At 35.0% G+C, this 27,189-nt stretch overlaps 2 protein-coding genes across 2 annotated transcripts; one reads left to right on the top strand and one right to left on the bottom strand.

The window, feature by feature from the left end:
- The first annotated feature begins 12,727 nt into the window (after positions 1-12,727).
- On the top strand, positions 12,728-16,574 carry LOC115958353 (scarecrow-like transcription factor PAT1). Its single transcript, XM_031076761.1, has 2 exons — positions 12,728-12,830; positions 14,547-16,574. Exon 2 carries the CDS (start codon positions 14,741-14,743, stop codon positions 16,409-16,411), a length of 1,671 nt encoding a protein of 556 aa, XP_030932621.1. The 5' UTR covers positions 12,728-12,830; positions 14,547-14,740; the 3' UTR covers positions 16,412-16,574.
- A 579-nt stretch (positions 16,575-17,153) lies between these two features.
- On the bottom strand, positions 17,154-21,899 carry LOC115958355 (WRKY transcription factor 1-like). Its single transcript, XM_031076764.1, has 5 exons — positions 21,549-21,899; positions 19,001-19,695; positions 18,748-18,916; positions 18,497-18,652; positions 17,154-17,690 (listed from the first exon to the last, which is right to left on the bottom strand). Exons 2-5 carry the CDS (start codon positions 19,596-19,598, stop codon positions 17,348-17,350), a joined length of 1,266 nt encoding a protein of 421 aa, XP_030932624.1. The 5' UTR covers positions 19,599-19,695; positions 21,549-21,899; the 3' UTR covers positions 17,154-17,347.
- Between the last annotated feature and the right edge of the window lie 5,290 nt (positions 21,900-27,189).

Below are 27,189 nucleotides of genomic sequence, written 5' to 3' on the forward strand. Positions count from 1 at the left end.
TCCACCTTCCTCCTCCCTAGTCAAATCTGGAATTCTATTATGAGACTAGCCAAGGACTGCAAGGTGTAATGTCATCCATAATTCAGTTGCCAAGGAGCTAAACCACCCACTAGAAAGCCCCCCCCCCCCCCCCCCCCCAACTTGGATTCCATAAAATTAATGTGGATGGAGCAACAAGCCCTGATAACAAGCCTTCCTGCATCAGTGTGATCATCCATGATTCCACTAGGCATGTCATTGTTGTAATGAGCAAAATCCTCCTAGCGCACTACCCTTTCGATGTAGCTGAAGCCATTGCCTTGGAAAGTGGTACCGTTCTTTCCCAAGAAATGAACATCTCCCACCCTATCTTTGAATCAGATTCTCTAGCCACTATGCAATCTGTCAATGCCAGGAAGACTGATGGGTCACTTGGCCACATCTTTAGTGGAATCCTCAACACTTTACCCTCCTTTAGTAGCTGGACTCTTCATCGCCTACAAAGGGAACACAACAAAGTAGTCCATGATCTTGCTTAACTTGCAAAGTCTGCAGCGGTAGGGGTGTTCACCAAACCACACTAAGACCACCTGCAAAATGGCATAACCATACCATACTGTAAGTAACAGTGCACCACATCGCATGCTGTAGTGCAATTTGCAGTTTTATAATAAGAAAACTGCATAAACTGCACTGTACTACACCCTCACTATATATTAATATATTTATTTTTTAATATTAAATATATTATTAATAGTTTAATAACCCTAGTTTTCATTAAAAAAATTAATAACCCTAGCAAGTGTTGATTAGAAAAGCCAACTTAAAATAAAGAAAAATTAGCTCAATAATTTAAAACTTGGCCCAAAACAAAGGGAAAAATCAGTTTTGGGTTGGGCAGGAAAAGCCCAAAATTTGAAAAAAATACTAGCTTCAAATCGCATCTTATACTCCACACCGCACATGTGATCACAAAAATGAGGTGTAGTGTGGTAATGATTTTGGCTAAACTCTAAACCGCACCACACCGCACATGTGATTGCAAAAATGAGGTGCAGTACAGTTATGATTTTGGCTAAACTACACCGCAAAGTGCGGTGCTAAAAATGACCCAAAACTGCACTACACACTGTAAACACCCCTAAGTATCACCCAGGTCTAGAAAGGAACTGTGCCCCCTCTGTCTCATTCCCTGCTCTACCATGCCCCCCATAAGCTATGAAATAGTCTTTGTTTTTTCATTTGCTCCACCATGTTGTACTCCAATTTCTCTTGATGAATGAATAGAAGTCTACTTTCAAAAAAATAAAAAATAAGTCTTTTTCTCTCCCAGGCATCTTTGTGCCCAAGAAACAAAACGTGGACATCTCTCATATTGCTTTTTGCCACGCTATTGATAAATAAAATAAAGAGCCTAAAACTTGAAGCAAAGAATTCAACAATGAGGTCCAAGATAGATACGCTAAGTGCCAACAAGGGTCCACGTGTGACCTAAAATGTATAACAAAATGGGTTATTGGACCCATTACATTCTGCCGGGGCTTCTACTTTGGGAAGATGAGGACAAAACCTGCAAATAACAAAGCAAAAAAAATATTAATAGAGCCAATCTCCCAAAAGCCCTAGCATGGTCGGCGTGATGACAGGGAAATATGCATACAAAGTCAAGGTCTCATAATGACTTTGGTTCTCCCAATTGCTTCATGGAACTTTGTAAAGTTCAGACATGAATTTGGACTGCTAGTTACCTTTAGTCTCACAGTTCACAGAGCAGGTACATGCACATGTTTATATTATCATCCCAATGTTGTGAAGTGTTTGATAGGGATGTTGTGAATGTTATTATACAAAATTTTTTAAATTCATGTAATAATTTTCAAATCTAAAATAAAAATTAATTAAAAATTTTATTTATTATCTTATTAATTAATATACTTTTAATAACACGTGTCATATTATAATCAATATTAACTTTTTAATGTGGAAAAGACATCTCTTATATGCATTATCTCTTTTAAGTTGTGTCAATCCCATTCAACTATAGAGTATAGAGGGAAAAAATTGGCCTTTGTCCTTTTTAAAAAAACAATCCAATATTTTGCCTCATTTCCCAAACTAATTAGAGAATGCCTCTCTTTTGAAATTCGATTTTCTCAAAATCGAGTTAAATCCTGTAGTGGCATTTTTAAGGAGCTTATAGTGATGTTTTAAGGACATATAGTAGTGTTTTCAAACTCGAGCTCCTTGAACTCGAGTTATAGGTAAAAAAAAGAAAAAAAAAATTGCATGTAACTCAATTTCATGGAGCTTAAGTTACAAAACGCTACTATAGGTCCTTAAAATGTCACTATAGACTCCTTAAAACGCCACTATAGGGCTCTAGAATTTTTTTATTTTATTTTATTTTTTTTTATAACTCGATTTTGAGAAAATCGAGTTTCAAAAGAAGGACATTTCCCTAATTGGTTTGGGAAATGGGGCAAAATGCTGGATTTTTTTTTGAAAGGGACAATTGCCCATTTTGTTCAAGTATAGAGTTCTCATATTATAGGAGAAAAAATATATAGATTGGACAGAAAATAATTATTGGTGAGAGGGTGAGGGGGACATGGCACACTTTACCAATGCTTTCTTTTTAAGCCTTGTTTTTGAGGCTATCAACAAATTCAATTGATAAAATTTATTGTTAAAATAAGGAATTTGAAACCAAATTTGACCTACACCTAAAGAAAGGAGGTTTAAGGGAAAGAAATTATATCCTTCTGTTATGCATCTATAAGCTTAATAGGCCTCTGATGAAAGAAAAAAGAATCTTTTAATTTTCAAATAAAATGGGTGAAGAATTTTAATTGTTTAGCATGAATTCAATTCATCAAAAATATGTCTAGATGTTCCTTTTCTCCGTGCATCCTGCAGACAGTTTCAAGGCACGTACCTAAATATGTCTAATAGATCACAATGTCAAAGGAAAACTTTTGGTCAGTGATAAAGAAAATGAAAAAATTCATGTCTCTTTGAGTCTTTGTCATTATTATTTGCTACTAAAATTTTCCATGAGAAACCTACAGATAAAACCCTGTTCATCAATCATAAAAACATTGCCATATAAAATACAATACAGCGTACGATGGGCAACAGCAGTCTGATAGACTTTTCGAAATTCTCATTGTTGTGTTTGTATGAACCATACAGAACCTTTTGTTTTTTAGGCATAATAAGGACCTTGGCGTAAGGTTGTGGGAAAGATTCTAATAAGAAAGCAGTCAGCCACAACCAATACAATCAACGTCATATATGCAGAAGCAAACAATCAAGAAAAATTAAACCATTTCGGTGGGTCATTTTCACTTGCAAGCTGTATTAATTTGAAGCAAAGCATTTTTTTTTATTTTTTTATTTTTTAGAGAATTGAAGCAAAGCTAAAAGCACTATAATGTCCCCCACAAATACATACAACAGGTATAAGGACAGACAAATTTCCAAATGTGCAATCAAGAATTAAAGAGGGAGATTGAAGATAAGAATTATGTGGGCCATAAGGTACACTAACTTTGGAGGGGACAAGATAGCAACAAGATTACCTTTTTCTCAGTTCTTTCGCACAATTGATTCCCATAAGCATTTTATTTTTAAGGGTTGGATTACTTGCATGATCATAAAGTTGTACTATTATTATTCTTATTCTCAAAACACGGATGCTCATTAATTAGCATCAAAGAGTGGATATGTTTAAGGTTTTCAAATCTTTGAGTTACAGATAACCCCTTCAATTCTTCTTATTCCTTATTAATTTTATGGTTCTTCTAGATAAACGAATTTGTTATTTGAGCTTAGGATAGGATCTCACAAAATTCAGTACTATATTATATATTCTATCTTATATTAGCATGCGCATAAAGTAATGGGACAAAATAAGTAAATGAGATACCAAGTCCAACATTGAGGATGTCCACTATTCCCTAACATTGTTTAAATTAATCTTTTTCTTTTTTATTTTTAATTTATAAAGGGGTTTTTCTCAACACAATTTTCTTCTTTATTTATTTATTTATTTATTTTTATATATATTTCTTCCCATCTTTAGACTGAGGTGGGTGGGTTGTTCAATTTTGAATCAATGTGGAGTCAAAGACATGATCTTTGTAGCTTAAGGCATGCATATCAAAAAAGTTTAAAAACAAGATGCTATAGGAAGATAAAATACTTTTCCTAGTTAAATATGTGTAATAGCAAAAGTAAATATCACTCATGATATCAGACAATCATTTTGATGATAAGATCATTTGCAGTTTCAATAAAATCTAACCTTAAAAATCAATGTAAATCATATCAAAACAAATTTTCACTATAACAAATTATTATTAATTGACCAAAGAAGTACCAAAAAAAAAAAAGAAGAAAAACTCATTGATATGTCAAATTAAAAGGAATCAATAGGAGGGCAGTAAGGTCTTAGTGGATATTGGGATAATATTAGATATTGAAGAGACAGTAAAATGGGGAATTATACCTATAAAAAAAAGGGGGAATTATAATATTGAAGATACTGAAAGTGAAAGGACAAGTTACTAGGAGAGAAAAAAAAAAAAAACGGAGCAATGTTAGCTTTTAGTTGAAGTGTAAGGCACTACTTTCAACGTCATGTATGCCTTTAACGTAAGCTTCAGTTCTGTCCGCTTAACCATGTACTGTAGTGTATAGTAGTAGACCCCAGGCAAGGCATCAACCAAAAAGACTTCCATATTCATCACCAATTTTTCAAGATATTTTGCAGATAACCAAAATAAATGAGTATCTTATCCATGCGCAACAATCTAATAAATAATTACAATTACTAATGGTTTAGCATTAACTTCATGCTATATGGTTGGCTTGGTGGTCTCTTTTTTTTTTTTTTTTTTTTTTTTTTTTTTTTTTTTTTTTTTTAAGAGATAATTACAATATGTTGTTAACCGGCAGCTCGAATCTTTTTCCTCCTAAATCCCAAGCATTTTGTACATAGGGATGTGCCAATTCAGCTACAAAGCATTTGGCGGCTTGGTAGGTCTTAGTTGGCCTATTTTGAATGCAATTGAACGGGCTTGTTTGGTTCATATATTTTCAATTTAAGCTTTTTATCAAACTAGATTACATGTTTATGTTTGATTTATTTTCTTGTCGAACAAGTTTTATAAACTACTTCATTATATATATATATATATATAATTTTCTTGTCGAACAAGTTTTATAAACTACTTCATTATATATATATATATATATATTAAACATTACAACTAAAAATTTTATCTTTATCTTCACAAATTTTATAATAGTAATAATTAATAACTAAATTATAATTGAAACTATATTGTTTAAATAATTTAGATTGAAATTTTTTTCATGAATTTATAAAAATTTCATTCACTAACTTTGTATTGTTAAAAGTTGTATATAATTTTGGGCAAATTACAAGTTACCCACTTGTAATTTGGCTGAAATTTAAGTTGTTTATATGTGGTTTGAAATTTGACACTTTACCCAACTGAGGTTAGCTCAATTAGATTTCCATTACCCATCTCTGTTAAAAACATAGTTAAATATGTAATTTTACTCCATTTTTATGTCCACCTCTTCCAAAATTACAAAAAACACGAAAATACAAGATCAAATAAGATAAAAAAGAATCTAACGGAACACTTGCATCATTGGATTTCAAATCACAAATAGACAACTTAAATTTTAGTCCAACCTTAGATAGGTAAAGTGTCAAATTTCAAACCATAAGTTGGCAACTTAAATTTCAACCAAACGATAGGTGAGTAAGTTATAATTTGTCCTATAATATTACCACAAAATGAACTATTCATATCATCAAACTTACATGGAAATAATTTGATGCATGAACTTCTTTACAATTTTACATAGTCCAACCTTAGTCTATATATATTAAAAATTTATATATATATATAAAGATATAATATTATATATATATATATATATATATTAATTGAGCCTCATGTTCATGAATTTGTTCACGAGCACATTATTTGTTTGAATTTGACTTGTTTAATAGTTGAGTCTAAACATAAACTAAACTTGACTTATTTGTTAAATAAACAAATATAAACAATTTTTTTTTCTCAAATTCGAACCCAAACGGTTAATAAGCCATTTGATTAATGTACAGCCCTAATGTTAATACGTGAATTCCACAGCAATAGAACCACATGATTCTCAATTTTGTGTGTGTACACGGGAGATAAATTAATTAAATTCCAATATTTGATAAATTAATCAAAATTAGCATTTTTCTCCATTCAAATGGCATGAAAGCAAATTTTTAGTTATTAATTTTCCAGTATAGGGATTTGGGAGTCCCAGCCCAGTGGAGTTCATCCTCTGCAGGTGAGCCAAACGGAGCTTAAGGTAGTCCTAGTAGTTGGCACTCGCATGCAAACACATGATAAAAAGGTTATTGTATACAAATCACTAATGTGTCATCATGTAGATGTAGTAGTTAGCTACACTTAAACCATATTATTTTTTAATAACCATATACTGACCTTCTTTTCAAATATAGATGCCTAGGCATCCATACAAATCCTAGTTGAAATATTTTAATGACTCTCTCTCTCTCTCTCTCTCTCTCTCATTTGCAAGCAAACTTTTATCTTATTGAAAAATTTGGTAGCCCATGGGTCTTATTTATTTCTATATGATTAATGATCTTTTTCATACACCTCTCTCGTAAGTCACAAGCTAATCTCATTTATTGCTCCCATCCTATTCCGGTGACTGATGTGAATAAAACCAACCAGTTAATAGTGTACTACGATTATGAATTATGGCAGAGGTTTTTAGGGCCAAAAAACAATACAAAAATAAAACATTTATGGTAGAAGTTGTTGCTAGCTATGGATGGCGTTGCTTTTGGCCATGTATTGATCATGTTCAATTATAATACTAGTCACATATCCATGCGATTCGTGAAAATATTAAACTATTATTTCATTATTATTATTATTATTTTAGAGATAAAACATAGAAATACTATTTTTTTTAAGTAATCTGTATTATTCAAACTTTTGTATAGTGTGTTATGGTTTTTTTTCAATAACTAAAATTTTTAAGTTCCAAAATTAATTATTTGAATTTTTCATTCTCTTAAAAAACTTATCATGATAACCAAACCTCATCACAAATTTACAATTAATATTACTTAAATAATTTATAGAAACATTCAAATACATAATCATCTCACTTTTAAAATATCTAAAAATTAACTCCAACCAAAACTATAAGAGGGATAGAGAGTATATGTGATAAATAACTCAAAAAACACACCACTAAAGTGTATCACCCAAAAGTAGAGACAAAAAAAAAAAAAAAATCATCAATCTAAAATAGAGTTGCAAAAAAGATTTGATATGAGAGAGAGAGAGAGAGAGAGAGAGAGAGAGAGAGAGAGAGAGAACAATCACCTTTTTTGGAAGAGCATGTGAGACAAATAACAAAATTATATAAAAGAAAATGAGTAGATAAATATTCAAAAGAAAATGTATAGTTGTAAACACCAAATTATTTAAGTCATGCTATGTAATAAAATAACATTAAATCATTCTGTAATTTTATAGGATAACACATAACAAACAAAGAAAATAAAATAAAAAAGATAAAAAATTAAAATATAACCCATTCATATTAACCTAAAATAGAGTTAAACATAAAAATCCATCAATCTAAAGAATTAAACATCCACCAAAAGCAAAAAAAAAAAAAAATATATATATATATATAGAGAGAGAGAGAGAGAGAGAGAGAGAGACAGTATTCACCTTTTTGTGTGAGCAAAATATGAATTGAATGGAAGAGAACATAACAAATTTTTATAGCAAAAAAAAAAGGGAGAAGAAGAGTCAAAATAAAAAGAAGATGAAGGGATGGAGAAATTGTAAGGTTAAGGTATAGACTATAGAATAGTGAGGAGATAAAAAGGTAAAAGTTAGTAAATCTTGGAGAATGTGTAATTGTAAAGTGGCAAATTAATAAGGAGAAAAATAACTAAAAAGGAGAGAGAAAATATTGAAAATAGGTTGATGATGTGGCGCTAATGTGGCTCAACAGGAGCGCAACAATATTAAACGTTACGTTTCAGCTTTTAGATATATATATTAGGGATGACAATGGGGCAGGGCGAGGCCGAAGGATGGGATCTTCGTCCCCGCCCTACATGATTTTGTCTTGCCCCATCCCTGCCTCATCCTGCATGACGGGGAAAACTTTCTCACCTCATCCCTGCCCCGTGGGGCCCCGCGAAGCCTAGCCCTACCCTGTAAAACTCTGTTTTTTGTTAATTTTCCCTACAACTAGTACAATTTTATTAATGAAACCTATTTCATTAATAAAAATATACTTGAAATTACAACTAAATTTATCCCATCAAATCAAATCAATTTTTAGAAAAAAAAATTGAATAATATATCTAAGTGTTTAACAAGAAAATCATAAAAAAATAAAAAAAATCTCATAGAATCACATAACAAAATAAAGGCAAAGAATCACATTGGGTATAATAAAATAAGCTAATATTGATATGTTTGTTTAAATAGTAGGGTTTTAGGGTATGAAAAATTTACAATGATAACCCTTAGCAACGCGAGACAGGGCCGGGGGGGGGGGGGGGGGGGGGGGGTCTAAAAAGTTTAAACCCATCCTTGCCCCACCCCGCCCTGTGGTGCAGGGATAAAATCTTGTCCCATCCTTACCCCACCACCTTTGCGGGGTGGGGAAAACTCGCATGAGGTAAAGCAGGGAGGGCGGGTTAAGCGAGGCGGGGAAAAATTGCCATCCCTAATATATATATATATATATATATATATATAGATAAGTAAAATCATTAGATCAATTAGTAATAATAATAGAAGCTTGCCTTTTTATTCCTCCCCACAAGTAATGATAATCCTAAATACTTCTCATATTGCCTTATTTTTGGAAAAAAACTCAAGGAGAAAAGCTAGTGTCTTAGGCTAGAAGGGAAATATTAATCAAGGCAGTGGTCCAAGTTATCTCAACATACACAATGAGTTGCTTCAAACTCCTAGAGAGCTTATGTATAGAGATTGAAAGTCTAATTAGGAAGTTTTGGTAAGGACAAAAGGGTAATCGAAGAAAAGTTCATTGGGTTAAATGGGAAACTCTATGTCAAGCTAAATCTGAAGGAGGAATGGGGTTCAAGAACTTAGCTCTCTTTAATGATGCTTTGTTAGCAAAGAAAGCATGGGGACTACTGCATCATAAGGAATCACTATTTTACCGAGTCTTTAAATCCAAAATTTTTCCTAATTGTTCTATCATGGAAGCCACTGATTCTAGTACTGGCTCTTATGCATGGCATAGTATATTAAAAGGTAGTGATGTCCTTTTAAATGGTGCTAGATAGAGAGTGGGCAATGGAGAGTCAGTTGGGGTTTCGCTTGATTCATGGTTACCATCTTGTAAGCATCCAAGAGTTTTGTCCCCAATGGTTGATGGTTTTGAGGAAGCAAGGGTGGCAAATCTTATTGATTCGGTTTCTAGACAGCGGGATTCAATTCTACTGCAAGGTTTGTTTAATCCTCATAAAATTTATTTGAAAAGAAGCATCCCATTGTGTAGATCTTACTCTGATGACAAGCTAATATTGCCTTATACTTCTTCGGGTTAATAAACAATGCAGTTGGGTAGTTTTCTTACAAATGAGAACACAAATAACTCAATCATTGTAAGTCCGAACCTTAATGGTGGAGTTTGGAAGCTGGTCCAGTCCTTATCAGTTCCAAACAAAGTCAAAAATTTCCTCTGGAGGTCAAGCGGAGATGTAATACTAGTGAAGGTGAATTTAAAAAAGCAAAAAATCCTTCTATCTGATACCTGTGATCACTGCAACAGGGCCTTAGAAAGTGTGTTGCATGCTCTGTGGGATTGTCCAGAAATCTCATAGGTATAGAGCTCTACCTCAGAGTTCAAGTTTCATCTCTCTCATGGCTTTTTCACCATCTCAGAATGATAGGTCAAGAATGTATTGACCCATTTGGTAAATTAATCAATTAATTAGCCAAGTGAAATTAATTAGATTCAATTACATCCAATAAGTGTGGTAACACAAACAAATCACCAACTAAGTTACAATATAGTGGAAAATAAATTTGACACAGGTGATTTGTTTATGAATGGGGAAAACCACTAAGACAAAACCCTACTGGGTGAATTTAAGGTTACCACTCCCGAAAATCCACTATTTTCAAAACAAGCGGTTACAAGTAAAAGGAATCTCAGTACCTAATACCAATCTACAGTTGAATCCTTACTCCAATACCCAATTAGACTTGTAATGTAGTGGCAATCTCTCCTTTCAATGCATGGCTCTCAGTACGTGACTAACCAATGATGTACAGATCCCAGGACTTGACTAACTCCATAACAACCCTTTGATTGTTGTAGTTGATTTGCAGCAGCTTCACATAAAAACACCAATAAGATCTTCAATGTTGGTGCAAGAGACTTTGCTTGGTTACAGAACCCAAAGGCGTACAAGAAACGCAACAAGAATTCTTTCTTCTATAGGAGGAGGCTATGGTTTCGAAAAAGAAAAACCTTTTGAAGCTCTCTAGGGTTAGGTTTTTCTTTTTCCACCTCCTTTAAATAGGAGCTTAATGGGCTCTCCTATTCCAAATAAGTTTACACAAACCTTGGGCTTTCCTAGTCCAATGAGGATTATATAAACCCACAAACCTTGGGTTTTCCTAGTCCTATAAGGATTATACAAACCCATAAATAAATAGCCTTTAAGAATAAAAATGTTGTTGGCTATAGTTTGAATCTTGTAAGCTTGATAGATCAAGACATGTGTCGAGTTTTAATAAATCTCGACAGATCGAGCTTTAATGAATCTCGACAGATTGAGCTTTTGTCGAGGAGGTATTGAGACCTGTAGATTGCACTTTTCTTGAACTGTTCTTGAGTAATTTTCATGTCTTCAATTTAACCACTTGTAATGATCATCTTGAACTTTCTTAAATTTACCAAAATACAAGTAAAGTGCGTTTTGTCAAATGATGTGCCAATTACATAAAAATATATCCTTAACACAGAACTCATTTTAGATGCCAAGAAAGAAGGAAAAAACCTAGAAAAAATGGTGATGCTGTTATGGACTATCTGGTTTTGCAGAAATCATATAAGAATGAAGAATACAGATTACCCAAATACAAGTAAAATGCGTTTTATCAAATGATGTGCCAATTACATAAAAATATGTCCTTAACACAGAACTCATTTTAGATGCCGAAAGAAGGAAAAAACCTAGAAAAAATGGTGATGCTGTTATGGACTATTTGGTTTCACAGAAATCAGATAAGAGTGAAGAATGCAGATTACCCAATTTCATTGCCTCGAATGCACAACAAACACTCCAAATTTCAGCATAACAAACAGCACAGCCTCATCACCAATTTCCACTCACGTTCCCATACAAAGTAGATGGTCTCCCCCTCCCTCAAACTCTTGGAAGGTAAACTTTGATGGAGCGACATTCAAGGATATCAGCAAAGCAGGACTAGGTGTGGTGATACGGGACAGCCAAGGTCAGGCCATTGCTTCTCTGTAGGAACAGATTCCTCTCCTCTTTTCTTCAGATGTGGTTGAAGCCTTGGCAGCAACGAAGGCTATTTCTTTTGCTCTGGAAATAGAATGTTCCTCCTTTATACTTGAAGGTGATTCAAAACTTGTGATAAAGACCCTTAGCAGTGAAGAGATTTCCCTTTCGGCTTTTGGTCATATTCTTAAGTCAGTCAAAGTCATGACAGAAGCCAACTGTATTTCTTTTTCTCATGTACGTCAACTTGGTAATTCTATTGCTCATAATCTAGCTAAACATACTTGACATGTTAGTGGTTACACGATGTGGATGGAGGATGTTCCTTCGCATCTTTATTCTGTATTGTTAGCCTATACTGGTTGATTTTCTAATAAAAATTCCCAAGTTTCATTCTATAATAATAATAATAAATTAATAATTATTTCATTTATTCGAGAACATACAATAAATTTATAACTATACAAAAACCCCATATCGTAATGATATAAAACATACTATTTCACAAGTTTCTATGAACTATATAATTTTATGAAAGATCAACTCATTTTTTAATACCTATACACATTTTCGTCATGATATTCTTGCTTCTTTCTTAGAAAAAAAAAATTATCATTTAACAAAACTCAATGAACTGTAAATATAGCACTTATGTAATTTGTATTATTTATATGATTATGAGGTAAGTGTGTCCTTTTCAACAAAAAAGAAAAAAAAAAACAGAGGTAAGTGTGTGTTTGATATAATTTATTTTAGTGAGATAGAAATAAGTTAAGTTTAAGGTATATATACTTATAAATGAATAAAAGATTTTTTTTCTTTAAAAATATATATATATCCAAAAAAATAAACTGAATTAATTAAATCATAATAGATGCCATCATGATCTTATTTTTATTGACTTATATTTTAAAAGAAATAAATTAAAAAAAAAAAAACATAATTATACATAAAAAGAGCGTAAAATGCTAAAGTGCACAATAATTTCTATAAAAAAATAATGACAATAATTGAATTAAGATTTTAAGCTAAAACAAATAAGTCCTTAAAAGATCAACACGTACAAGTGGCAGATTAGTATTTTCTGATTAATTACAGGTCTTTTGCTAATTGACTTATTTTAATAGAGTCCATAGACAGATGGTTTTGGCCACAGGAGACCATTCTTTCTATCTGACTCAAAGACTTTGGTCTGTGGTGGAAAGTGGAATTCCAACCTTGAAATTTCCTCTGAAGCAAGGTGGGTTTTTGTCAGCAAACTCATATTGATATGATTTTGAAACTGAGACTGAAACTGAAACTATTCAACCCCTATTATTAATAATTCACTTGCTCTTATTTCTTTTCCTTCAGTTCTTCTCTGCTTTGTCTCTGATTTTACTACTGCTGGGTATGTAAAAATCACTTCTTTGAGGCAAAATATTGAGGCCCAACTCTTTTTCACAAACATGTTTCAGTATTTCTCAAAATGGTTTGGTGTTGGATCTTTAAAAGCTATCATGCATTTTTTTTTTTTTCTCTTTTGGTGTTTGCTCTGTTTTTATTATTATCTATATTTGTTTCATGATTTCAAAGATTGAAGCTTGAACCTTTTTTTTTCCTCTCTAAATGGCTCTTACTTGGAATGCCAGTGTGGTAGTGTGTGTGTGAGAGAGATTTGATGACCAATTATGGTAATGAGATAATTGGAACTGAACTTATTTGTTGATTGTATGGTTTTCCTTTTGTGAAGTAGGATTCGCATGTTTATGAGGGATGTCATTGGCTTGAGGCATACAAGTTTTTCATTTGTTTTTTTCTTTTTTGTTTCATTGATTTTAAGCCAATTCCAATGTTGTGGTGCTGTGGCTAGGGATGAATACCTTGTTTTATGTCAGAGGAGGATTGCTGATGACTTTGTGGGTGAAATGTGGTTCATGGTTTATTTCCTCTTGTGGGTGTTAATCTATATGTTGAATTGTTGAATTGTATACTAAACTTCAGATCCTTTTTTACATCTTATGGTCTTTCAAATTGCCATTTCTTTCTTAAGAATTGTACGCATTTAGTTGGACAGTTCCTTATAATTTATTTGCTTGTTAAGATCGTGATCAAATTGGATGAATTTTATGAGCTGAAGGAAGATTTGGTAACTTTTAATGCAGAGAGGGAATGGAGGATGCATTCTGTGGTAATAGCGGGGGGGTGGTGTGGAGTGGGGTGGGGTTTAAAGAGAATATAAGACTGTCTAACCTTAATTGTTTTTCATTGTGAGTTAGTTCTAGAGAATGACATCTTATGTAGTGTTCTTCAACTTTGTATCTACTTATCTTGGAATTGAATAAATCTGTGAAGTGGTTACTCCTTGATTTTTGGTATCTGGGTTAAGATAACCTTGAAGGGAGAAAGGAAGGTAAATCACTGACTAATTGGTGTGACACTATATGAATGTGAACGATTGTGATATTTGTGTTATAAAATTAAAGAGCACGAAATATTGACTTGCATTTGGAATTCTATGTTTTACAAAATTTGACCACTTAATTATTCGAGTCTATCTAACTGAGATTAATAAAATGCAGAGATTACAGTTTCTGTAGTTTGTCTACAATTGATATGATTGAAGAAATTTAAGGAAGAAGGAGAAATATTTTAGGGGAATAATTGTTATTTATATGCCCTAGAAGTACTGGATATTTGTGGATTATTGAGATGAACAATATAACAGCCACTTCCTCTCTGAAGTAAATTAGGATATACTCACTTACAAATGCTGCCACAGGATTCCATCCATGTGTGTGTGTGTGTGTGTTTTTGGTCATTCTCTGAAAGTTACCATATGATCTTGTTACTTATTTATGCAAATTACTCAAATCTGTATGTATCATGTCAACAGAGAAGAACTCATTTAAAAATTTAGACAAGTTTTATGAAGTTGCTTATATTTGTGTAACCAATGTCTGTTACTGTGATACAGATATTGAGCTGCATTATGAAAGAAAATTCAAGGCTTTCTATGTTGCTGCCATGAACACCAAATAACAGTGAAGAAGAGGCCAACTTATGGCCAGTTGATTTCAGTTGAGTTCCAAAACAGCCCTACCCTGAAAAGACTCCCTGTACAGACTCTGTTGAGGGACCTGGCAGACTCTGTGAGCAAGTTATTCTTCAATGCAAGCATCACAACGGCTCAGAATTTCAGGCATGTCCAACGGATTGTACTATCAACCAATTCGAGAAGTTGAGGCCAACTGCTTGCCTCAATTTCAAACATTTGACTGTCAGCCATACTACAATGATAGCAGCCAAGCATCCAACAACTACCTGGCTCAGAATTTCTATGAGCGGTATTGCACTTTGGAGTCATCCTCGGCAAATGGTAGCTATGCTGTTCATAATTCCCCATCAACTGTCAGTTTCTCGCCCAATGGTAGCCCGATGTCTCAGCAAGATTCTCATTCATACCCTGCCGACCCACACTATTCCCCTGATAATACCTATGGCTCTCCAATAAGTGGGTCCTGCATAACTGATGAAGTACATGATTTCAAGCACAAACTGAAAGAACTGGAAAATGTAATGCTGGGTCCTGATTGCAATGTAATGCTGGGTCCTGATTGCAATTTTCTTGATAGCTATGATAGTTCCTTCCAGAATGGTATAAACAATACTTCACTGGAAATGGACAGCTGTAGACAAGTAATGGAAGCAATTTCTAATAGGAACTTAAAGCAGATCCTTATCTTCTGTGCAAAAGCAGTATCAGATAATGATCTGTTAATGGCACATTGGTTGATGGATGAATTACGTCAAATGGTGTCAGTTACTGGTGAACCAATTCAAAGGTTGGGAGCATACATGTTGGAAGGGCTTGTTGCGCGGTTGGCCTCTTCAGGGAGTACGATTTGCAATGCAGTGAAATGTAAAGAACCAGAAAGCAAGGATCTCCTCTCTTATATGCACATTCTTTATGAGGTTTGCCCTTACTTCAAATTTGGGTATATGTCTGCCAATGGAGCTATTGCAGAAGCCATGAAGGATGAAAAGAGAGTTCACATAATTGATTTCCAAATTGCTCAGGGGAGTCAATGGCTTACTTTAATCCAGGCTTTTGCATCTAGGCCTGGTGGGCCACCCCACATCCGCATAACAGGTATTGATGATTCCATGTCAGCTTATGCTCGTGGAGGAGGTCTAAATATTGTGGGAAAGAGGCTATCTAAGCTTGCGGAGTCTTTTAAGGTGCCATTTGAGTTCCATGCTGTGGCCGTGTCTGGTTGCGAGGTTCAGCTAGAAAATCTTGGAGTTCGACCAGGGGAAGCTCTGGCTGTGAACTTCGCTTTTATGCTACATCACATGCCAGATGAAAGTGTCAGCACCCAGAATCATCGGGACAGGCTGCTGAGGCTGGTCAAGAGCCTGTCTCCAAAGGTGGTTACCCTTGTTGAGCAAGAATCTAACACAAATACTGCTGCATTCTATCCACGGTTCCTTGAAACGCTGAGCTACTACACTGCTATGTTTGAGTCGATTGATGTGACCCTTCCAAGGGAGCACAAGGAGCGAATCAATGTTGAGCAGCACTGCTTGGCAAGGGAGGTGGTTAACATATTAGCATGTGAGGGGCCTGAGAGGGTGGAACGCCATGAGCTTCTTGGTAAGTGGAGGTCACGGTTCAAAATGGCGGGATTTACTCCTTACCCTTTAAGCTCCTTGGTGAATGCTACCATTAAAACACTGCTGGAGAACTACTGTAACAAATATAGGCTTCAAGAACGAGACGGAGCTCTGTATCTTGGCTGGATGGACAGAGACTTGGTTGCTTCTTGTGCGTGGAAGTGAAACTACAGAGCACAATTGAGACATTTTTTAGGAATCAGCATCGAAAGCTGCAGTAGAACTAGTGCTTTTGTTGTGTTTTTACCGTGTCGACAGCTCTAAAGAAGGTGCTGTCAACGTGTGTACTCTTTTATAAATCCAAAATGGCCATTTTCATTTAGACCAATTTAATGTCCTGAAAGTTATTGTTTGCTGGCTCAGAGAGAATGGCATTCTGGTGCAATTGCAGAATTTAATCATCGATGTGCTTTGACATAAATTATGTCTTTTTCAAGAAAATAAAATATTGATTTTGGAAGAAGCCACATGATTAAGATTTAAGGTACTTGAGCATGAGCAAGAGGCGGGCTTCAATAAGTCAGCCCCTCAACGTGCTTGAAACGGCTTTACTTGTGCTGATTAAATTGAGCCATGACTGAATGTTTCCCTCAAACTAGCATGGGGAAATACGCGTTAGTCAAAGTCACCGCATCATAAGCAAACCAATCCTAAGCATGTTTTTGGTAGACCGTACGTAGTTGTGGAAACAATCAAATCACTGGCCGCACTTAGTTATGGAATAATTCACAGGCATTGCTTATGGCTTGTGCTTATAATCCTTCAAAGGCATTATGTATAGTTTTTGTTAGATCAGTGATATATTGGAACTATCTTCCCTGTCAAGATACATAGCAACACACAATAAAAGCAGGAGAAGAAAAAACAGAAAAATAAAAAATATGCATCAATGTTATTAACAAGAAAATACTAAAACATCTATCATATATATTATAAATGCAGAAAAATTCTGTGTTGTACTGTTGTTATTTGACACATATTTTAAAACACCTGTTGGTGCTCTTCTAGCATTCCTATAAGCTACATGTCCATCCCAATCCATGTGAATAAACATCGTCCATACAGGCTTTGACTTGCCGCAACCAGAAACAGCATCATGAATCAGCTTTGGACAGGTTCTGGATTTGGCGTTTGTCGCTCGTTTATATTTGTCTCAATCCCTGGCTTGCCATTCATTTCTGATTTAGTTCTACTACGCTTGTCCTTCAGTTCCTCATCTTCAGTGCAAACAGCATCTACTTCCTCTGATTTAGTGCCTGCCTCACCGTTATGGGCTGTTGTGTGAACATTTGATCCAGCTGTATTATGGGTAACAATCCTTGCAGCAGGCATGTCGTGGTCATGTTGTCCCTCATATGTAGTTATAACCACTTTTGGATCATGAGATGCCCTCTCTACGTGTTTTTTAACCGGGCATCCAGAATTTGAGCATCTGTAGTAACTCCTGCATAAACCGATTGCAAAACTAGAGTCAGTATAAAACTTGATTGCAAAGTATTATCACTAATTTACCTATATTTTCACATTTGATTTATCACTAATCTACCCTTATATTCAAATGAAAGGGAAACTTTCTATGACTAATAGCATTGGAACTAAAGGTGCTAATTTTGAAGCCATCCAGGAATGACCTAATCTTTGGGAACAAAAAAGTTAAACAAAAAAAGCACTTTCCAGTAAGTCAAAGAGGATTACAAACCCAAAATACCAAAGAAGCTCTAATAGCAAACAACTATAAAGAAGCCATTAGGTTCACAGCCCTCTCTGAGAGACACGCCAAAGAAGACAACCAATCAAAACCACAAGCAAGATATTAAATTGGAGAGAGCTTGCAGATACTATAGTGGCCTGAATTTGTGGCTGCCCCATTCTAAAAGAGACTAGTATTCTAAAATGTCCATAATCTTATCCTTCTAATCTTTCAACCAAGGCATGATAAATTACTCCTTAAGAAATGAAAATTACAATAGAGGAAATTAATGGGGTGTTATATCAATCCAACAAAAAAGGATCACCAACTATATCTCTGCTCCTGCCTAGATATTTGCACGATATACATTAGTTGTGACGATATCAAGTAGCTGTAACAATCACAGTGACAAGAGTTTTAAATTTCCGATAATACAAAACCCATGAGCAGAAAGGCAAACCACACTGACAAGATCTTCAATTTCCAGTAATCCAAAATCTACGAGCAGGAATTATATAAAGAGTCTGAAACTGTATATAAACATTGAAATTGTTAAATACCTCGGGTTTGGATTGCCTTTCACCATTTTCTGCCCATATTTGCGCCAGCGGTAGCCATCATTTACAATATCAACCTCACTCAAAGTCTGAACAACAGAACGTTGTTCACCACTAGGCTTCTCCGCTGAAACGGCAACATTACACTCTTCCTTTTTCCTGTTTAATAATTTCAATTTTTGGCAGTTCAAAAGAGTTAGTTCAAATATCTACTAGTAGACAAGAAATTTGAAGTAGCTAGTTCATTAACATACCGTCTTTTTGAGTCTAGATCATCATCAACAACCTCATTCCTTATCCTACTTGTTTGTGAAAGTGCCCCTTTCACATCATCACTTACTGCAACTATTGAACACCGAGATGGAGAGGCATCTACTGGCTTCATTTGATGAGGTGTTTGGCCATACTCAACCAATGATTTGTCTTCAAAATACGAGGTCACAAAATAAATCAAGCACTTTTTCATTAATGGAACAAAACTAGATATTGAAGATATGTCTTTCTCACCTGTCGCACCAATTGAAGAAGGCTCATTTGGTTTTTCATCTACAACGGACAAGGCTAAACCAACAGATCCAGGGACAATAAGTTCAGGTTTGGGATGATCATGCTGACCAAAGTAGGTAGCATCAATAATCTGCCCCCCATGTGTCCGTTCCAGTTGCTTTTTCACCAGACACCTTGAATGTGTACATTTGTAATAACTCCGTATAAATTCATTTCCTTTAACAAGTTTCTGTCCATATTTCCGCCAATTATATCCATCTTCTGTCACCACTTTCTCACGTATTACAGATGGTGTGCTTCCTTCCTGACCTGATTGTGATGTAAGGTTACTAGGATCACGGGCCTGTGATCCTTTCTCAGAAATTATAGAGGAAGGACTTTGCTCTTGATCTGATTGACTTGTCTGAACTGCAGCATGAGGTGCCTGTGAAGCTTTCTCAGGTATTGATGAGGGAGTGCCTGCTTCTTGATCTGATTGTTTTGCTTGAAGTCCATCATCAGGTATCTGATCCAATGCAATTCCACCATCAGAGCTCTGTCTATGCTGCATTTTATCTGAAGCACCTTCATCTGGTGCACATTCCCCCGAAGAAATCATGTGAATCTGATAATTGGTAGTGGAAACAGAAGAGTTCAATTTAACTCAGGATGTCCTTACTGTGATTGAAATCCCACATGCTACCAGTTGTTCAGACCTGAAAAGATTCCATAAAAAAGAAACTTACATAAACAAGAACATATTAATAACTTGCAATGAGGCCCAATTGGAAATTATACTAACCACACAAATAATGGAAGATGGCTTGTACTCATAACTCATGTCATCCTTTTAGAATTTCATTCTTAAGACAGTAAAATCTTCCAATTATACCATTCCGATTCATATGATTTTGCTTCGTAAAGGACTAAGTAATTTGAGAATAAACCACACAAGATTTTAAATACCATACGAGTAACTATGATCAATAATAAGTTTCATATGGTAGGAATGCAATAACATTGAATAAATCATATTCTTCAAATTTACCATGTCAAACAGCAAACAACCAACAAAAAAGCCTTAGTCCCAAAACTTTCAACTTCAAGTTACTTATGGATCCTCAATAGACTAATTGAATTCAGCCACATCACATGTATTCTTCTCCACTAATTCATCCTATCAATAATCGTATTATTTTATTTGTCACCTCCATAATTAACATGTCTTTTTTAACTTTTTCTACCTAGATTAGATTGTTTTAAGTCTTCCACTACCAAGGATCCATCATCATCCATTTACAATAAAATAACTAAAATTTATAGAGACCATTGTCCAAACGCAACCCTCCTCCTTTACCGTTTGCAACGTTTACGCACTAACAAAGGCAAAGGCAAAGGCAAAGTAACGAAAATTGTACAATTATTCACCAGTCTCTTGCCCACACATACATAAAACAACTACTAAAAACCATAATTCCCACATATGTTAACCAATTTAGTAACAATTACTTGAACAAGGATTCAGAATCTTCTCATAGATATATATATATATATATATATATGAGTTGGGTCCAAGTTATACCTTGTGTAACTTTAAGTAATATTATACCACTCAATATTTTTTTAATTGGATACGAATGTTGACAAATCCATCGTTAGATTACATTATCTTCGTATATTCTTCATGCTTGCAAAATTTTGAGGTGATAAAAAATTAATAGTCATGTCATCAATCAATTGTTAAAATTCAAATTTTTGTAGTTTCAAATAATGCATAAAAAATGAGTTTATAAATAAAATGGTAAATAACATTCAATTGATATGAAAATTGGCATGCATGTTAAGAACATATAAAACATGTAACTCAACGGTTGGATTTTCAAAATATTAATTTAATAACAAGTTATTGGTTGGTGTAATATTGCTTAGAAATACACAAGATGTAACTTGAATCCAACCCCATCAATAGATATCTATATAAATAATAACTAACAATTACCTAGAACTGAAAATAAACTAACCCTGCGTTTGGCTGCTGAGAAAACAAAGAGTAAAAAAAAAAAAAAATGGTAATTCACCGCTGCTTAGACAAAAGTCCTAATAGCCTCGGTCAATTCTATCATTTTTCTCAGCAGCCAAACAAGAGTTGGTACAATTAATTAACGCAGAACGAACGAACGAACAAACCTACCCCCCGTTTGGCTGCTGAGAATTTTCTCTGCAGCCAAACAAAGTTCATACAACAAACAAGATAACCCACAGTTTGGCTGGTGAGAAACCGAAACGAAAGTTAAAATTTAAAGACAAAGAAAGATAATTCAAACGGTGTTTAGATAAATTTTAGTCCAACTAGTGAGCTCTAAAAGTCAAATCAGATGCTTCAAGTCGAAATTCAATTATCTTTCAGAGCCCGAGCAGCCAAACAAATTAAAGAGCTCCCTCCAATTCCGATTACAAGAGGGGTGAGTGTATTAATTTTAGAAATGAAGAATTAAAGACGTAATAGTAATTAGTAAAAAACAAGTAACTTTGCAATCAAACTTTCTTTTCTATACTACTATTACGGTACCTTCGTCTCCTCGTCCTCGGAGTTCTAAACCAACTGCTGCAATTCCTGATCAGCTGCTCCAATTCCACGTGCAACCGTTTCTTCTCTTTGACTTTTGTTTTTTTTTTTTTGTTTTTTGTTTTAATTTAATCACTGCCGTCGATCATCAAGTCTCTCGGGATTCCAACCGTCGATTGTGTGGGGTCCAGTTACAGATTGAGATGGAGAGAGAAGAGGTTTCCAAGTCGAATCCCAAAAATATCGAGTTTGGATTGGGATTGGGATTGGGAGGAGGAGAAGATGAGCGAGCGAGCGGAGTAGGAATTATTATTGTCTGTGCTCTCTTTTTACGTCTTTGCGTTTCGATGGGGATGTTAATAAATAAATACACTACTTAAAAACATATTTTTGGTCCTTCAATGTTTCTGAATTTTCATTTTTAACATTTAAAAAAAAAAAAATGTTTTATCTTGTTTTTATATTGGCCTGTCGTTATTTCCATTAATTTAAGTGTCTTCATATTTGACTATTTCCTAAAATACTAATTTTAAAATGTTGTAATTTTATTATTGTAAGCAAACAAATCAATTATGGACAATCATAATACTAATGGAAATGCGCAATGGTAATTCTAATATATTCTCATGTCCCAATTTTTAAAGGAACATCATTTATTATCTTGTCTGTCTTATAAAAATGTATAAATTTACAAAATTACCCTTAAATAAATTTATCAACTTTTTTTTAAAGAGTTATTATTAATGAGACAACTAAAAAGGTGTCCCAATTAGATTAATTTTTTAAAAATATTTGTTAGTTTTCTTTTCAAATAGTCTTGAAAATAAAGTAGAGCTATAATGAGAACATTAGTAAATTAATGACTTTTATTTTTATAATCAGGATAATATTTTGAGACATTCCAAAATGGAATAGAGGGCAAATAAACTGGGACGAAGAGAATATATAAATATGAAAATAAAATCAAACATGAAGAGCTAAAATAAAAAATTTTGAAACCTAAGGGACAATATATATATATATATATCTTCCTAAACATTAAGAGTCAAAAAGTATATTTTAGTTAAATAAAAGCTAGTAGTAAGGGGATGAGCGGCATTAGTTTAGGGTCACTCAAAATTGCAAAGAAAATTTGATGCAAAGCTGGATCATATCGATCCTAGATGTGTGCTCTGCAAAAATGAATCAAAACCAAGCGTGCACATTTTCCTTCAATGTCCGTCCTAGCTAGAGCTATATGGCTATCCGCATGCTGGGGGTTCAGATTTGATACAAGCCTCCTTCCCTTCATTGGAAGCTTTGTCAAGCTGATCATGGAACCTCCCAACTCACCCCTTCCTAGTCACGATCAATGGCTTATCTCCCTTAATATGGCTCACACTGTGGACGAGATTTAGTGTTTGAGGAATCACGTCACTTCCAAGAGGGGCACATAGATATTCCCTAGTCAATCCACAATATTCAAACCAAGTTCCTTGAATACTCCAAGATGGTGTCAGCTACAGCCATCCCTGCATCTCTAAACCTCCCCATGTGGACTCCTCATCCTTTGGGTTAGATCAAAATCAACGCCAATGCTGCTTTGTCAGGGTCAAGATCAACATTGGCTACTATTGCTAGATGCCATAGAGGCGAGGTAATTAGAGTATGCGACAAAGGTAGTCTCTTTTGCTCTTCCCTCCAAGTTGAAACAGTTGCTCTCCAATAGGCAGTTGAAATTGTAGTCTAGGAGCATTGGCAACAAGGCATCTTTGAAGGCGATGCGAAGGCCTATTTTGGTCCTCTATCCTTGCCTAATATGCTCCTTGATTGGTCCATCAATATTATACACACTTTATTTTGTACCCGTTATGGACACAAGGGGTTTTTGAAGTTGCTACTTAGTTTTTGGGAAAAAATAGGCTTTTGCCCATTTCAAAAAAACAATACAGCATTTTGCCATCTTTCCCAAATTAATTAGGGAAATGTCCCTCTTTTGAAACTTGATTTTCTCAAAATCGAGTTACGCCCTATAGTAACGTTTTTAAGGAGCCTATAGTGACGTTTTAAGGACTTATAGTGACATTTTGTAATCCGATATTCATGAAGTTGAGTTATAGGTAAAAAAAAAAAAAAAATTGCATGTAACTCAACTTCATGGAGATCGGATTACAAAACGCCACTATAGGTCCTTAAAACGCCACTATAGGTCCTTAAAACGCCACTATAGGACTCCAGAATTTTTTTTTTTTTTTTTTTTTTTTATAACTCAATTTTGAGAAAATCGAGTTTCAAAAGAGTGACATTTCCCTAATTAGTTTGGGAAAGAGAGCAAAATGCTAGATTTTTTTTTTGAAAGAGGCATTTGCCCATTTTCTCCTAGTTTTTGCAATGGTCTAGGAACCATATATATAGCGTCCTCTCGAGGAAGGACCTTTGATCTTACTACAAAAGTATGAGTTCGGAGTTTAGGTATGTTCTTAGGAAGATGTTAGACACCCAAGATCGCCCAACCCTAAGATTGGCCTCCTATCATTGTGTCTTACGTCTTAATCTTATTAAAAACATGTTCAACACTTCGTATCCTAACTCACACACACGCTAGTATGCATATAACATACAATCATGGCTGACATTGTCAAAAAGGATACTCGTCTTGACCATCTTCAGAAAGGGAATGATGAGTTGCGCGCCCTTCTTAAAAAAGCCAAAGAAGATGCTATTGAGGAGTTCAAAGCTTGCAGTCAGTTTACCGTCCTTTTAGACAGGAACTACGCTGCTGGCTTTGAGGATTTCCGTATGGATGCTGAAGAACACTTCCTTGAAGTTGACTTTAGCTCCATCAAGCTCAATACTGGTGTTGCAAGCTCTCTCCTTCAGACGAGTTCTGAGGATGTCAAGATTGAGAATGATGCCACTACTTAGTCTGCTTAGGACGAGCCTAATTCTGGAGAGAACCCACCTCAGTAGAAGATGTTTGAAATTTTATCTTGTCATAATTTATTTCCCTTTCTTTTTATATATTTAAGTATAAGGTCCATTGTTTTGGACCATTTGAATTTATTTAAGTACATTTGACTCGTCCATGTTTTTGAAGCGAGTCCTGATACAATTGCCTTTTAGGCTAACTTTATAAGGGTTTTTGGACTATGGTTGTCTACCCTTTTAGATATTTATGAATGAATGTTTGTTTCCATCTTCATTCTTTATTATTTATTGGACATGTTATATTTTGTTCATCGACGAGTTTTCTTTTGTTTATATCGTCCGTGTAATGTCTAATGGCTTGTGTGGTATGTCCACTTTGTGAAGGCATTCAGTTCATCCATATTCGGACAACTTTTTATGCTCAACATTCCATTCACTATATTTTGCACGTGTAACTCATCTATGAATGGAATTTCTTTTGCCAGCTTTTTGTCTATAAGTTTAACTTATAGCTCGCTTAATCTTCGTCTTTGGGCAAGACGGTTTCCAGCATTTACTCATCCAGAAAATGGATTGTTTAATTGGTTAGGTTTATCCATGGATTTTGAATATTTTTGTGCACGTTTTTTTTCTCGTCCATTATTTGGAGGAATATACCTTAGGCTTTATTTTGTCAATTGAATAGACAAATATACCTTAGGATTTACCTCGTCCATTTATTAGACGAGTGTACCTTAGGTTTATTTTTCTTTACTTTATCCTTATGAAAAGCTTATAGACGTTACATCCCAGTGTCTAGAGATTTTACTCGTCTTGTGCCTATAGCCTTGTTGTGGATTAGTTTAAATGAAAATAACATGAAAGTTAGAATTTCACACAACAATATATATATTGGGAATTCAAACATAACATAAACATTGTCCACAAGCATGGCACATGCTTAGAAGCTAGTGCCTTAAGTACATAACTTCGTCTATCATAAACTTGTCCTTAGACAATGCATAAGTTAGAAACTAACACTTTTTTAGGGAATTAAAATACTAAGCAACATATATTACTAATAACAAATACAAGTAAACATAAGTAACAGAAAACGACAAACTTTGACTCGTCCAGAATGATCGTCTAATATGATGCTCGTCTAGGATGATACCTCATTGGTAATATTTCCTTAAATGCTCAACGTTCCAAGGGTGTTCCAGCTTTCTTCCATCCAGGGCTTCCAAGTACTATGATACTTGCCTCTTGCAATTAATAACCCTGTAAGGTCCTTCTTAATTAGGCCCCAGTTTCCCATGAGTTGGGTTCCTGGTTGCTAAAGAGACCCTTTTTAGGACAAGGTCCCCAATGTTAAAGCACCTGGGTTTCACCACTGCATCTTACTTTCTAGCCATGAGGTTTTTATACTTTGCTGTTCTCTGCTCTACCTCCATCCTTACCTCATCTATTAGATCGAGGTTAAGATGAAGTTGTTCTTCATTCTCCTTATCCTGGTACTTCATCACCTTGTGACTAGCCACGTGTACTTCTATAGTTATGATTGTTTCACTTCCATAGGCTAATTTAAAAGGAGTTTCCCCTGTGGGGGTCCTCATAGTTGTAAGCTCATAGAACATTTGGTAGCTTGCCTGGCCATACTTCCTTTGCCCCCTCAAGTCGAGCCTTGATGATCTTCAACAAGGATCGGTTTGCTACTTCCACTTGTCCATTTGCTTGCGGGTGGGAAGGTGAGGAATAATGATTTTTGATTCCAAGTTGCTCGCAGAAATCTCTGAAGGGTGTGTTATCGAATTGTTGTCCATTATCTAACACTAGTATCCTAAGTACCCTAAATTGGCACACAATGCTCTTCCAGACAAACTTTTTTACATTTTGTTGTGTGATTTTTGCTAAAGGTTCAGCTTCCACCCACTTAGTGAAGTAATCAATCCCCACTACTAGAAACTTCATTTGTCTAGTTCCCATCGGAAATGGACCCAAAATATCCAATCCCCTTTATGCAAAGGGCCACAGAGCCATCATTAGGGTGGGATACTCTGACGGTTGTCTAGGGACATTGCTGAAGCATTGACACTGATCACACACCTTTACATAGGCCTTAACATCTGTTTGAATGGTTGGCCAGTAGTAACCTGCGCGGACGACCTTGTGAACGAGGGCTTTTGCTCCTGGATGGTTTCCATATGCTCTTTCGTGAATTTCTCTTAAGACGTAGTTTGCCTCATCTAGAGCCAGACACCTTAGGTAAGGTTGAGAAAAACCTCCTTTGTACAACACCTCGTCTATAAGGACATATTTAGCTGATCTAATCCTTAGCTTTCTGGCTTCATCTCTTTCTTCTAGAAGCCTTCCATCCCCTAGGTAAACTATTATTGGGGTCATCTAATTCCCTTGGCCTTCTATCTGCTACACCTCTAGAAGATCTACGCTAGGCATGTATTGGACTTCATCAAGCTCGTCCACCGATCCATTTGTGGAGGCTGCCTTTGCTAAAGCATTTGCTTCCATGTTTTCTTCCTTTGGGACTTGAATGAAAGTGGCTTCTTTAAATTTCTTAATAAGACGTTTCACCCTACTGAGGTACTTCTTCATTCGTTCTTCTTTTGCTTCACATGTTCCATTTACTTTGCCTATGATTAACTGAAAGTCTCCTTGGACGACTATTGATTCTGTCCCTAAGGACTTAGCCAATTCTAGCCTTTTAAGAAGGGCTTCATACTTGACTACATTGTCGGTT

Source organism: Quercus lobata, chromosome 8 (assembly GCF_001633185.2).
Source record: "Quercus lobata isolate SW786 chromosome 8, ValleyOak3.0 Primary Assembly, whole genome shotgun sequence".
Lineage (NCBI taxonomy): Eukaryota > Viridiplantae > Streptophyta > Magnoliopsida > Fagales > Fagaceae > Quercus > Quercus lobata.

Excerpts from the sequence above, each read along its gene's own strand:
- LOC115958355 (XM_031076764.1), bottom strand. The coding sequence starts at position 19,598 with ATGATTTCTTCGGGGGAATGTGCACCAGATGAAGGTGCTTCAGATAAA. Across the intron at positions 18,917-19,000 it reads TTCTTCAATTGGTGCGACAG|ACAAATCATTGGTTGAGTAT; the intron begins GTGAGAAAGACA and ends CGTATTTTGAAG. Across the intron at positions 17,691-18,496 it reads AAAGGCAATCCAAACCCGAG|GAGTTACTACAGATGCTCAA; the intron begins GTATTTAACAAT and ends CGGTTTATGCAG.
- LOC115958353 (XM_031076761.1), top strand. The coding sequence starts at position 14,741 with ATGCAAGCATCACAACGGCTCAGAATTTCAGGCATGTCCAACGGATTG.